Source organism: Typopeltis vanoorti, chromosome 14 (genome assembly GCF_054136105.1).
Source record: "Typopeltis vanoorti isolate ZY-2024b chromosome 14, IOZ_Tvanoo_1.0, whole genome shotgun sequence".
NCBI classification, from domain to species: domain Eukaryota; kingdom Metazoa; phylum Arthropoda; class Arachnida; order Uropygi; family Thelyphonidae; genus Typopeltis; species Typopeltis vanoorti.
Genome location: NC_143562.1, coordinates 76561208 through 76573810, shown reverse-complemented (window position 1 = coordinate 76573810; position 12603 = coordinate 76561208). Strand labels below are relative to the sequence as shown.

Here is a 12603-nt window from a genome sequence, read left to right as displayed (position 1 = left end):
ATTAATTCTAATACCAGATTTTGCATTCTTTGTGTGATGCTTCTTCAGAAGGAAAAAAGTCATACAATGCTGAAAACAGAGCCAATTACAACATCCACACCACAGGAAAGAATAAAACAGTTCAATAGTTACACAATTATATGCACACAACAATATCATTTGTGTGAGGTATTGTTGCAACAGAAAGTGTGATGTTCATCATATCCCAGGTCCAAGAAGTTCAGGTGTTTAGTGAGAGAGAGAACTAGACAAAAATCAGGGACTTACAGCATGTAAGTAAACATAAAAAAAAGTATCCCACAAATAAAGCATTTCAGTAAATTTAATTTATCTATCCAATTTTTTTCATTTCCTTCTTGTCAAACAAGATGTAATTAGCAGAAAATTCACTGTCCATTACAATTTGAATTTAACTGATTTATACAGACCTAACGTGTCTCTTGAATAATTTACATATTTACTTCACTGCAAACATTTATACACAGTTATTGATTAAAAGAATGTGGCACATATCTGAAAGTCACATTACACTGTTGTTTCACATGTCACATTTACTGCATCCACTTTTTGGTGCTCTTTAGCTTTCGAAGTTACAAGGAAATCTTTTCCATTGGGCATCTGCTTTCTTAAATTTGAAGAACATATACTACATGATGAAGAATTTCCAGAACTGCTCATAACCTTGGTTCTACATGCATGAAGAACTCTGGAGAGAGAAAAAGAGAAAAAAAAAAAAGTTACATAATCCAATTATTTTATTAAGTAAAATCAGATATAAAGACTAAATCAAAATATAATTTCCTATATGAAAACAGAAAAAAATATGTCCAAGAAATGTTAAGAAAAGTAAACAACTTACTAAATGGTGATAAATATTGATATTTTTAATAAAGAACAGATTTTCCGAATCTGAAAAATCTTTGTTTTTAAAATTTCATCACAAGGAAATCGACTTCATAATTTAAATCAGTACACATTATAATACTAATTAATGATGGAAGTCACTTCTGTCATGAATTAGTATTATAGTGTCTTCTTTCACTTATGTTTCTTGATTTTTAAATCAATTAAAATTTCAGTAGCATAAATAATTTCAATAAAGTCTATGAAAAGCAAGCAAAGCATTTCCTTTGTACACTGAAACAGTGTCACATGTTACACATATATCTATCTAACAGTCAAGCTTAGGTGTTGAATGTTTTATAAAATAGTACTTATTTTAACAGTATTAGTAACAACAAATGACCTATTTTATGAAAACAGATGTTTATTAACTGGCTTATATTTTGCTGGATTTCAAACCAGAATCTTCAGAGCAAAAGCAGCATGTTATAGTTTATATATGACAATGAGTTAGTGAAATGATTCAAATTGTAATGGAGAAAAGATCTGAAGTCTTAGTTGTAAAAAAAAGTGTAACAGCTATGTAGGAGTTGATCTTAAGATAACAGTCTCCCAAATTTTTGGCATATTCATGCAACCATACTTGCAACTTCTAAATGGCTTATTGGTTTTTTCTAATATGGCATTTAAAAGTTGTTAGATTATTTTTAGAGTCAGCTATGGCTCCTTACCTGAACTATTTGCCAAAAATTTGGGAGACTGTTATCTTAAGATCAACTCCTACATAGTTGTAATACTTTTTTTAAAAATTAATCCTGTGTGAAGGGGTGACCAAAGCATTGTCTGCCAATCCTGACTTGTCATAATAATTGTAGCAAATGTATTTTTTAGGTTCTCCAAAGCACATGTTAACAGATCTTCCCGTCTGCCCAAAGTAGACCAAGTCACAGTCACAAGGAACTTCACATACTCCCTGTTTCACTTACTCATTGTAACATGTAAACTATAACATGCTGCTAGTCTCTCTGTGAACTACATCTTCTCAGCCTTTCTTCATACTCAATATTCCAGAGATCACTTCTGGATCCTTTCAAACATCTCTTCATCCTGTTGAAAACCAGATGACAAAATCTGTGCACAGTAGTCCATATGTGGCATAATCGATGCCTTATAAATTGAAACTAGAATCTCCTTACTTCTACAGTCTTCTCTTTACTTTTACAGCCTTATACATCGATGTTTGTGTCAACATTGCAATTATTCTTCGAGTTGTATTTACAATTTTTGCTATATGACCTTTGAACTTCAACTTGCCATCTACCATAAAACTTCAAGATTGCTAAGCTCATCAGTTTCTGCAAGCATAATCCCATCAATATAATATGAACTGGAAATCTCATCACACCAAAATCCATACTTTTACACTAACATACTAACACTGAACTGACAGCCATTATCATTTGCCTACACTTCCGGTCTACTCAAATCACCTTGTGTATGCTATCAGTAGTATTCCAGATTGCCTGCCTATCTTTGCATCACCAGCATGCAACTGAACATCTCCTGTCCTGTCGTGTCCTTTCAAATATCATTATGTAAGTCTTTACTCTATTTTTTTTTTAAACCAAAACTAGTGTGTGAAAGTGACAGTATGTTTTACAAGTCAAGATTCTAGTTCAACTTCCTCACAATAAACAGCTGCATATCTCCTGGATTATCCAAGTTAGGATAAATTGCAGTGCAAGGAACCTGACAGACAGACACCAGAAAAGTGATACTGGTGCAGGAGCATATGCTTCACAGCATCTAAAAATGAAGAATACTTTTAGGCAGGTTGGAATGCAAGAGTTCCAGGTGCCATAGCAGTGCACTCAGAAATTCCTCAGGCACATGGATATGCTCACAGTTAAACTCTTCTTTAAGTAATTGATAATGGAGTAATTCTACATTTAAACTGTTTATGGTTTTGCTGATGAGATTATCACTACAACAAATAGATAGAAAAGTATATTTGTGTATTTTACTTCTTGTTGTAAAAAAGTATCCATAGAACAAAGACAGTAAGTAACAGATGAAAACGTTTAATGTCAGATTATTTTTTTAGATGGATGATGATGAGACAGTGCATGAAGATATTGTCCTGTTGCACGTGCCTATGTGTGTCTTCTTCGGGAAAACTGGAAACCGAAGGCCTCCATATTATTGGCAAAGAATGAGATCTAACTATTATTTTCAGTTTTAAATGTTGTATCTTAGGATAAATGGAATTTTGTTGATTAATTCTTGAACCTGTATTAAAATTCAGATATCTCACAAATTATCATCATCCTTCCAGGGATTTTAGGCCCAGTGGCCTGTTCTAGATTCTTTCCATTTTTTCCTTGGTCATCCCTTACTTCTATATCTTCCAAATGGGTGGGATTGGAGTATTTTTTTGGATAGTCTTGAATTGTTCATTCTTTTGATATGTTCAATCCACTTCTTTGAGTATTCATATATCACATTATCGTTCACAGGATAAGGTGGTCAGGTCAGCCCTATGCCCCGGTATATCGTATGTCCTGTAGTGTTCAGTTCTTTGCGGGATGAAAAATCCCAGGATAAACTGGGGGTAAAACCCTACTGTCCACTCCCAAGACCGGCTAACTTGGCTATGGCTGAGGAAGATCCTTCAGCTCCTCACATCACGATGGGAATCGAACCTAGGACACTCCTTCCCCAGGCATATGGTTGCGAAGCACACAGCCACTAGGCTAACAACATAAATGAGCCACTAGGCATGGACATAAATGAAACATAAACTTTAATATTAACAAAACAATAACTTTTGTTTTCTCCTTGATAACAATAAATGCATAGCTTATTTGTATTTGTTATGGATACAGGCTAATGAGTGTGAGTTGCACCTGATCTCTGCATTACTGAAGGCCTTGCAAGTCTAATTCTTCCAGTTCCATTTTGGGACAGTATGTATATTGTGTGTATTAATGTATATGAATGAATGAAGGACATCATAAAACTCTCATTCCCAAAGCGGGATTTGAACCTGCAACCTTTTGATGAGTGGATGTGCTAACAACTTGGCCAACAACACTAGCATCAGGGCCATATTACACTTTTCCTGGGACGGGCGAGGCCAAGGTGCTAGTGCTCCCCCCCCCCATTGTTTGGTGCCCTTAAATTGGCTCTAATTTTTGGGGCCCCCAGCTAGAGCCTTGTGCACCTGTCATAATTACGGCCCTGACTAGCATACAGTCTAATATATGGTATACTTAATAAAAAAACTATCAGAAGCAAACACTATAATAAAAGAACTTAATACTATATATTTCAAAAATTACCTTTCCTCAATTTGGTTCAATATGTTAGTATACTGAGCATACTCAGAATATGTAAATGCCTGAAAAAAAAAAAAAATTCTCTGAATTGAGATGAGTAGTAAGAATTTAAAATACAATAAATTATGTAAGCTCTAACTTTCTCAGAACAAAAGCAGAACAGTAAGAAGAACCAGATTTAAATATATAAAAATTAAAATTAAAAAAAAATCAGTATATGCATGTTTTTGTCATATGACCATAATTAATTCATAGTCATCATCAAATTTCTGATATATACCTTAGAGGGTGCACACAATATGACAGTACTGCATAAAAAAGTTTACATCATTTCTAACTTCCTAAACTTCCTATAGACAATTTTCTTCTAGATTAATCTATTATCTGTCAACACTTTGATCCTGTTGGATCATATATTTCGGTCTTCTAATGTACTACTTATTATATCAATCCACCAAGATCTTGATCTTTTTCCTGAGTTTTTCTTTCTGCCATCCTGGCAAAAAAAAAACTTGGTTTGTTAACCTTTCCTCTCTCTCTCTCCCATTCTGTTTATGAGTCCATACCACCTGAGATAAGCTCTGCTCGTACATTCCTCAATAGTAATAATGTCACATTCCTTCTTAATATCATTTCTATATGATTCTGCCACTGATGACATCAGTTTTCTTCTCTTTCTTTCTCAGAACTCTCACATGTGTGTGGTCTCAATCTTCAATCAAGTGTTGTATTTGTAATTGCACTCTAAGATTCATTAGTTAAAAATACCTTGCACACTGTTCTGAATGCAGCTTGTTCAGTGTTTAGACTAATTTTCTCTCATTCCAAACTTCCTAACCATAGCAATCTGGCTAATTCTATTGTCTATTTCCCATATTTAATTTGCCATCGTCACTAAAAAAAATGGTGCCTAAATAGATGAAATGTTTAACTTTTCTATACTTTACACCACTCTTGATTCCACGCGGGTGTGCGAAGATGGATGTGTATAACCATTGATCCATTAGTATCTATATAATGGTGGTGATAATTTTGGAAAAGTTGGTAAGGGATCACATACCGAAATGGGTTGACATCTATACTTACATGGATTTACTAAGAGAAGGTCATGAGCAAGTTGTTCACATTTTATAATAATGCTATGGTTGAGTTAGAAAGGGGAATGGATAAACCATTTTACTCTGGATTTTGCTAAAGCTTTTGACAGCATACAGTATGGAAAGCTGTCATAAAAGTTTGAGGATATCTTAACATAACTTCTGTTTAGCTAGTTTTACACATCAATTTGCTGTCGCTGTATTCTTTCAGAGCACATGCTGATTTACCTGTCAGGAACATTCAATATGCTTTCTTCTCTCCAGCTGTCTCCGTTAACTACATTCAAAAGATGAATCAAATAACGAGTCCTAAATCATGTGTATATTATGTTGACTAATTTTGACGGTAATATATCAGAATGCAGAAAGATAAGTAAATAATTATTTATTGACTTATTGCTAACTCACAGAGAGCGAGCAATCTGTTCCAATGACAAGGCTCTTTCTGCTGAACTGGCTCACTTATGCCACACCTTCTTAGCCAATGGCTATAATCCCCCATAAGATAGACAAAATACTAAATGCTCCCAAGAAACCCCCCCCCCCCACTATCCACCACAGTGAACTACAACAAAACAGTTACCATTCCATACATTAAAGGCACATCAGAAAAGATATCTAGAATTCTCAATAAACATCAACTATGCACTATATTCAGATCGTGTGTCAAATTAGCAACTCTCATCTGTTCACCCAAGGACAGCATCTCCTTTATCACACACAGGAGACTACAAAGTACCCTGCTGGTGTGATCAAGCTTACTACGGTCAAACAGGAAGAACTATGGACATCCGCATCAGTGAACATAAAAGATACATCCGGCACTATTGCTATGCAATATGGCAAGTCAGGCCTAGAAGACCATACTTTAGTTACCCCTGCATGCAGGATCAACTGGAAGAAAACAAAAGTACTGCACAAAAGCTTTTACAAGTCAGAGAGATTGTTCTTAGAAGCAACAGAAGCCTTGAAACATACTCCGAATCTTAACAAATATGGCTGATATACTCCAAATCCTAACAAATATAAATTTGCCTAAGATTTGGGAGAGGTCATCTTAAGACATAACTAGTACCTGCTTTCTCTCTCTCTGTTTTTTTTTTTTTTTTTTTAACATAGAAGATGCCTAATTAGGACTTTAGTCTTTGTGTTGTTGCTACAATTTTTTAAACTAGTCCCATTATTACACCATGTTGTTGTTGTAGTCTCGCGTACTATGACAAACTGTGTTTTGTGCTCTGAAGATGCTTTATAACACCAGCAAAATATCAGCAATAAGTCAATAAATAATTATTTACTTATCATTCTGTGTTCTGATATATTTCATTCAAAATTAGTCAACATGTACGACGAACACATAAGCCTCTCTACACGTGTATATTAGCTCATGTCTCAGTTGCAACTGAAGTATATGATATTACACTATTAGAGATTGAAGGAACAGGAGAAGTTGCGTGGATAAAAAAAAAATTTTAAATAATTACAGACGACAATCCGATGTAAAAAAGAATTTCGATACCCTACCTTTAAGGAACCTCAGAACAAATAGCAAGGACTCGACATAAATCCAATTTATATGTTCCTTCAAACCAGTTCAGAAATTGTCTTCTTCCTTCCTACCATCAACAAAGGATACATCACCACCTCTTTCCATACCAGGTGTCTATTAAGTACTCCGCTCATGTCATCTTTCCTATTTTGGACAGACTGGCTGCTCTGCCTTGATTAGAAATGAAAAATATCAAGACTACAAAGTGTGCCCATTAAGTAATGAAATTGATTTTTTACAGGAGAGCCCCTTAATAAAAGTAACATGTTAATAGTTTTGACTGATAGAATGTGTTGTAATTGCAGGTTTATGCAACTTGCGAGTGGGGTGATGCAGCAATTTTCATGTGACAACCATTAAAGTAAGTATGTGCATAGAACGTGTCAGAAGTTGCATCATGGAGCAAAGAGTTGTGATAATATTTTACGTAAATTAGGAAAAACTGCTACAGAAGTGTACCAAGACCTAAAAAAAGTTTACAGTGATAGCTGTGAGCCATGCACAGGTGTTCCACTGGTTTACAACATTTAAAGAGAGGAGGGAGTCCCTGGAGGATGAACCATACTGTGGATGGCCAGTTCCTGTGCTGACAAATGAAAACGTGGTGAAAGCTAGGGAAATTGTTGCCCATGATAGGTGAATGACCATTAGGCTATTCGCTGTATAACTTGTGTCAGTAAGGAAACAGCCAGATTAATCTTAGAAAGAGATGTATACAAAAGAAAGATTTTTTTCAAGGTTTCTGCTGCACATGAACAGAGAGCACTGGGTTGCGTGTTGTCAAAATCTCATTCATGCAGTGAGTGAGTGAATGAATTAATTCATGCAGTTGATCAAGATCATGATGTGTTGCAAAGAATTGTCACCAGTGATAAAAGCTGGTGTTTTTAGATTGATCCAGAAAAGAAATGCTAGAACATGGCATTTTGTTTCCACTTCTTCCAGGCAGAAGAAAGTCAGGGTACAAAAATCACATGTCAAGGCAATGGTCATTGTGTTTTTCAAAGCTGCTGGAATTATCCACTGCAAATTTGTTCCTGTGGCCATCAACAGTGAACAGTCAGTATTATTTAGGAGTAATACAACATCTGTACACCTACATGCGATGTTTTTTCAGCAAAGAACTGTTCCACAACAAATTGGTTTCTGTTGCACAACAAGGCATCGGCACACTGAGTGCTGCCTGTGAAACAGTTTCTGGCTTTGAAGTTGATCTGTGTGATTGAGCATCTTTCCTATTCACAAGATTTGGCTCATGCAGACTTTTTCTTCTTCTCAAAGATGAAGTGTGCATTGAAAGGGGAGCACTTCAGTGAACTGAGGACATCCAACATGGTGTGATTGAGACACTGAACTTCTACTGTACCTTCAAACACGTGTATGACAGATGTAAACATTATGTGGGGTTGGAGGAAAGTTATTTTGAATCTGTGTAATTGACAATTCCAAATATAGTTCTTTGTTTTGATATAATAATTGCTGTCTCATTACTTAACAGGCACACTGTGTATATTACATTTTTGGAATCTGACAAGTATGATCTTGCTTCTCACACTAGTGATTCTAGGTACAGAGTTCTTTGGAAACCAACAAAACTTCTTCTCCAGCAAGTTTAAAATTCAATCATCTTTCCCTTGAAACATGTGAAATGCTAAGAAATCGTCCAAACCTAAATCAATTAGAATGTATGCCATTATCCAAGGTTTGGGAGGTGATCACTATTAATTGTTCATAAGTTTTTTTTTTTTTAAGAATTATTTTAAATACTGTTTTTTTTATCTATGCAACTTACAATTGTACGTTTGAACTCTAATAGTATAATATCATATACTTCAGCTGTGATCAAGACACAAGCTAATATGCACATAATTTATGACTCATTATTCTGATTCATCTTTTGAATGTAGTTAATGGTTTATCTCCCTGACAATGTCCAAGTAACAATGGATGAAATATATTGGAATTTTTGAATAAATTCTATATAACTTTCATTACATGTGTAAACCATGAAAGTTACTTTAATATGTGATCCATAATATTCACACATAGGCATGTCATCATTCTCAATGGGAAGGAGTTTATGAGATTACTATGACCTATGCAAAGTCAAGCAAGTACAACTTCCTGTCTATGAAGACTAGACTGTCATAGCTTAATTTGATTTGTTAGTTTGTTAACAGATTCTCCTGTGCCATGATATTTGCCACCAGAACAGTAGTTTTTATGTTACAATCTTCCTGCATTCAAGAGAGGCAGACTGGAATCCGACAAAGACACATATCCAAGTGGCGATTCTGTATTTTGTGTAGCATACGCACATATGTCAGATCCAAGAGACCACAGTTTTTATACCAACATACTGTGGTACAGAGCTTGACGATTCTGTGGAAGTAGTGCTTGCATTACTAATAAGCGAAAGCTTGTGAGATATTATTCTGCTGGGAAGACAGCACTAAAAACTGGTTTTGAACCACTGTATAAACTGAAATGATCAAAATGTGCTGTATGTTTCAGAGAGCAGTGGTAGAGGGGGGGGTATGAAGTGTTTCCCTAAACTATACACAGAGAAACTGATTAGTGAAATGTATGCATGCTAAGGTAGAAACTTGTACTATTGTTTATCACAATGGCTAAAACTAAAGGTTTTTAACATGCCATACACATGCATGTACAGCAGTCTAATGTTGTGCAAATGTCTATAAAAAAATAATTGCCCATGTAGGATGGTCAAGAAGAGACTAACAACCAGGAATATGTGACTTTCTAAGTTTTTTTTTTTGTCAAATATCAAGTTCTAAGAGCATTGCTTCTATGCAACTGGGATTATAATTTCCACTACTCTTAGTGCTGGGTCAGGATAACGACTATCTGCAACTAAAATGTATATAAACAGTATTTAAATTAAGGGGATATTAAATCCCACATTGTTTCAAAACCGAATAAGAAACTCAAAGATCGCCGAAATGAAGCTTATTGGCTCTATATTTTAAATAATTTATGGGTGCACTTTTTTGACAACTCGTATAGCAGAGTATATAAGTTCTTTTCGCTATACCCTTAGTATTTATATTTTGGTCTAGCTACTCACTGATGAGATCTCAATAAAGATCGAAACCGGTCTGGGTAGTGACCTCCCACCATAATGTATAACATCATACATCTCCTAGGAGATGAGTTCTACATTATGGAAAATACTAAGAATAGCGATCAGAACTTTCCCCACCTTTGCTACGAGTTGCCCTAGTTTGTACTATGTACTTGGACTACATGCTTGAGCTTACGCTAGTAGTCGCCGATACCTTTATAGTTACTATATTCGGCATGAAACTCTTTGATTCTGATCTTTGAGTTTCTTATTCGGTTTTGAAACAATGTGAGATTTAATACTTAATTTAAATAATGTTTACATCGCCGAAATGAAGCCTATTGGCTCTTTATTTTAAATAATAGTATATAAACAATTATTTGAGAACCTGAATCTCTTGTGTAAATGTCCAAGATGAAAGGATAGTAAATAACTTGAGTATCTTTCTATGATCTTTGTGTTACATGAATGATAAAAGATGGTAAAGTCATCAACATATAGGATGCTGCTTATGGCTGAAGAAAGGTATTCTGTTATTAAGCAAACTTTGAGAGCAGACAGTGTGACACTTATAATGGAACCTTTGGGATTCCATCTTCTTGGTAAAAGGTAAAGAGAGACAAAGTAGATCAACAGTTGGACTTTAAAAAAAGGTTCAATTAGATTTTAAAAAAAGTTCTTAATAAAAATATTAAAAAAAGGAGCTAAGATCAAAGTTATGGGTATGCTGACTCTTCAAAGTTGTCATGGACTTTTTCTATATCAAAGAAAAATTATATGAAATGCTTTTAGGAAATTATCCCTAGTGAATGTTTTCTGATTACCTTATATAAGCAGAATGTGTCATTAAAAGATGATTAATACATCTAGGAAGGAGAGACAATTATTTGATTATTTTTCTGTTGTGAAATGTGTTTGGGATGTTGCATATGATATAGTCTACTGTGTGCAGCTAGACCATAGGTTTGAAGGTTAAGTGTTCTGTATAAAAATTTGTTAAAGGAGGAAGAAGGAGGTGAAGTTTATTGCTGTTTTGTTTATAACAGTTTCATGTTCCTCCTATGATAGTGTGCCATACTGATAGTTTTGTGGTGCAAAACTAACACTTTCCCTTATATCCTGGCTGCATATTAAAAGACAGCCAAAGTGCTTAATAAATGCAAGCTCCACACCATATATCAAATTAACAAATAAACCTTATTGGGTTAGAAATAAAACTCTTGATCAAAGACTGGAGACCACAGATATGAGTCCCGAGAAAGATTAGGGGATGGAATAGATGTCATCAATGGCAGTATCATATTAAAAACAAGGATATTAGGAAAGAATTTGATATTGTTAGCAGAGCTAATCTCAGGTGGCATGGCCACTTAAAGAGAGTGGGAGAGGAAAGATCAGCTAAACAAATGTTCTTTACCAAGATGGCAGGAAAAAGACCCAGAGGAAGACCATGATGTAGGACAGGAATGATATAGTAAAAAGTGCCTTAGAAGACAGAAATATGAGATCCGATAATATTGGAATTTTGACAGATAACAGCCTAATCTCAAGGAAAATTGTTGATAGGCAGTTTGTAATGATGTAACTTTTCATGTAGTACTATCATAAGATCCATATAGAGGGTATATGTCAAGAATTTGATGAGCATGATAAATAAAAAAAAAAAAAAACCTGCTTTGCTAACCTTTCTTCTTCTAGTCTGATTAAGAGACCATATCACATGACATTAGCTCTGTTCCCACATTTCTGAATGTTAACAATATCAAGTTCCTAATATCCTAATATCTTCATTTTTAATGATTCCATTAATGACATCTTTCACTCTCCTAGTTGTTTTCAGAACTCTGATATGTGTAGTCTCTAGTCTTTGATAAAGTGTTTTATTTCTAACCTAGTTCTCAAATCCATTAGTTAGAACTGCTTTGAAAACTGTCGTGCATAAAGCTAGTTTAGAGTTTTGACTAATTTCTCCCTCTTATTCCATTTAAATTTATTCAATTAACTTCTTAACATGTTAGTTTTGCTAATTCTGTTGTCTATTTCCATATTTAATTTATCATCCTCACTAAAAATTGTGCCTAAAGAGATTAAATGTTTTACTTGTTCGATACGTTCTATATTTAAGATGCAGTTTTAATGTTTTCACTGTTCCTGCCAATTTTCATTATCTATTAAATACTGGCAATGAAAATCAGAAGGAACATTGAGACAGTGTTTTATGAGTATAGTGTCATCTGTATAAAGCAGAAATCTGAGATTAAATACTCCAATTTTGATATAATATTTTAATGCCACTTTCTTTCATAATGTGATCCATATAGATGAATAACAGTGGAGATAATATGCACACTTGTCTCACACTTGAATCATCAAACCATCTTCACAAGGTCAGTGTAGGTGAGTGGAAGTGACGCTTGCATCCTCTGCACTAAGCCACCCGAAGATAGACCTATAGTTAAAGTTTAGTTGTCGACTGGAGGAACTTTTCTAAGCCTTTCTTCGACCAGCTCCCGAGTCAGTCGATCTCTGGCACAGGCAAGCAGGTGTTTTCTCCTGGAAACTCAGATTTTTTAACCCGTAAACTCAAGAAAATCGACCATAGAACCCACATTATTTCAGACAGTAACATATTCTGTTAGGGTTGGGTACCGAGAGATGGCAGCACTTGTTTGCTGGTCTCTTCATCAGTAG

General features: G+C 34.8%; 1 protein-coding gene across 2 annotated transcripts in view; it reads right to left on the bottom strand.

Annotated features, from left to right (window-relative positions):
* Nucleotides 1–304: 304 nt before the first annotated feature.
* The window catches only part of LOC150099687 (lipid transport auxiliary protein 1-like), a 110765-nt gene continuing 98466 nt past the window's right edge, over nucleotides 305–12603 (bottom strand). For both annotated transcript variants that reach the window (XM_090403523.1, XM_090403522.1), the window contains exons 7-8: nucleotides 4185–4243; nucleotides 305–706 (exon numbers count right to left, since the gene is read on the bottom strand). In XM_090403523.1, coding sequence (XP_090259649.1) covers nucleotides 526–706; nucleotides 4185–4243 — 240 coding nt within the window. In that variant the 3' untranslated portion in view covers nucleotides 305–525. The remainder of the gene's footprint in view (nucleotides 707–4184; nucleotides 4244–12603) is intronic.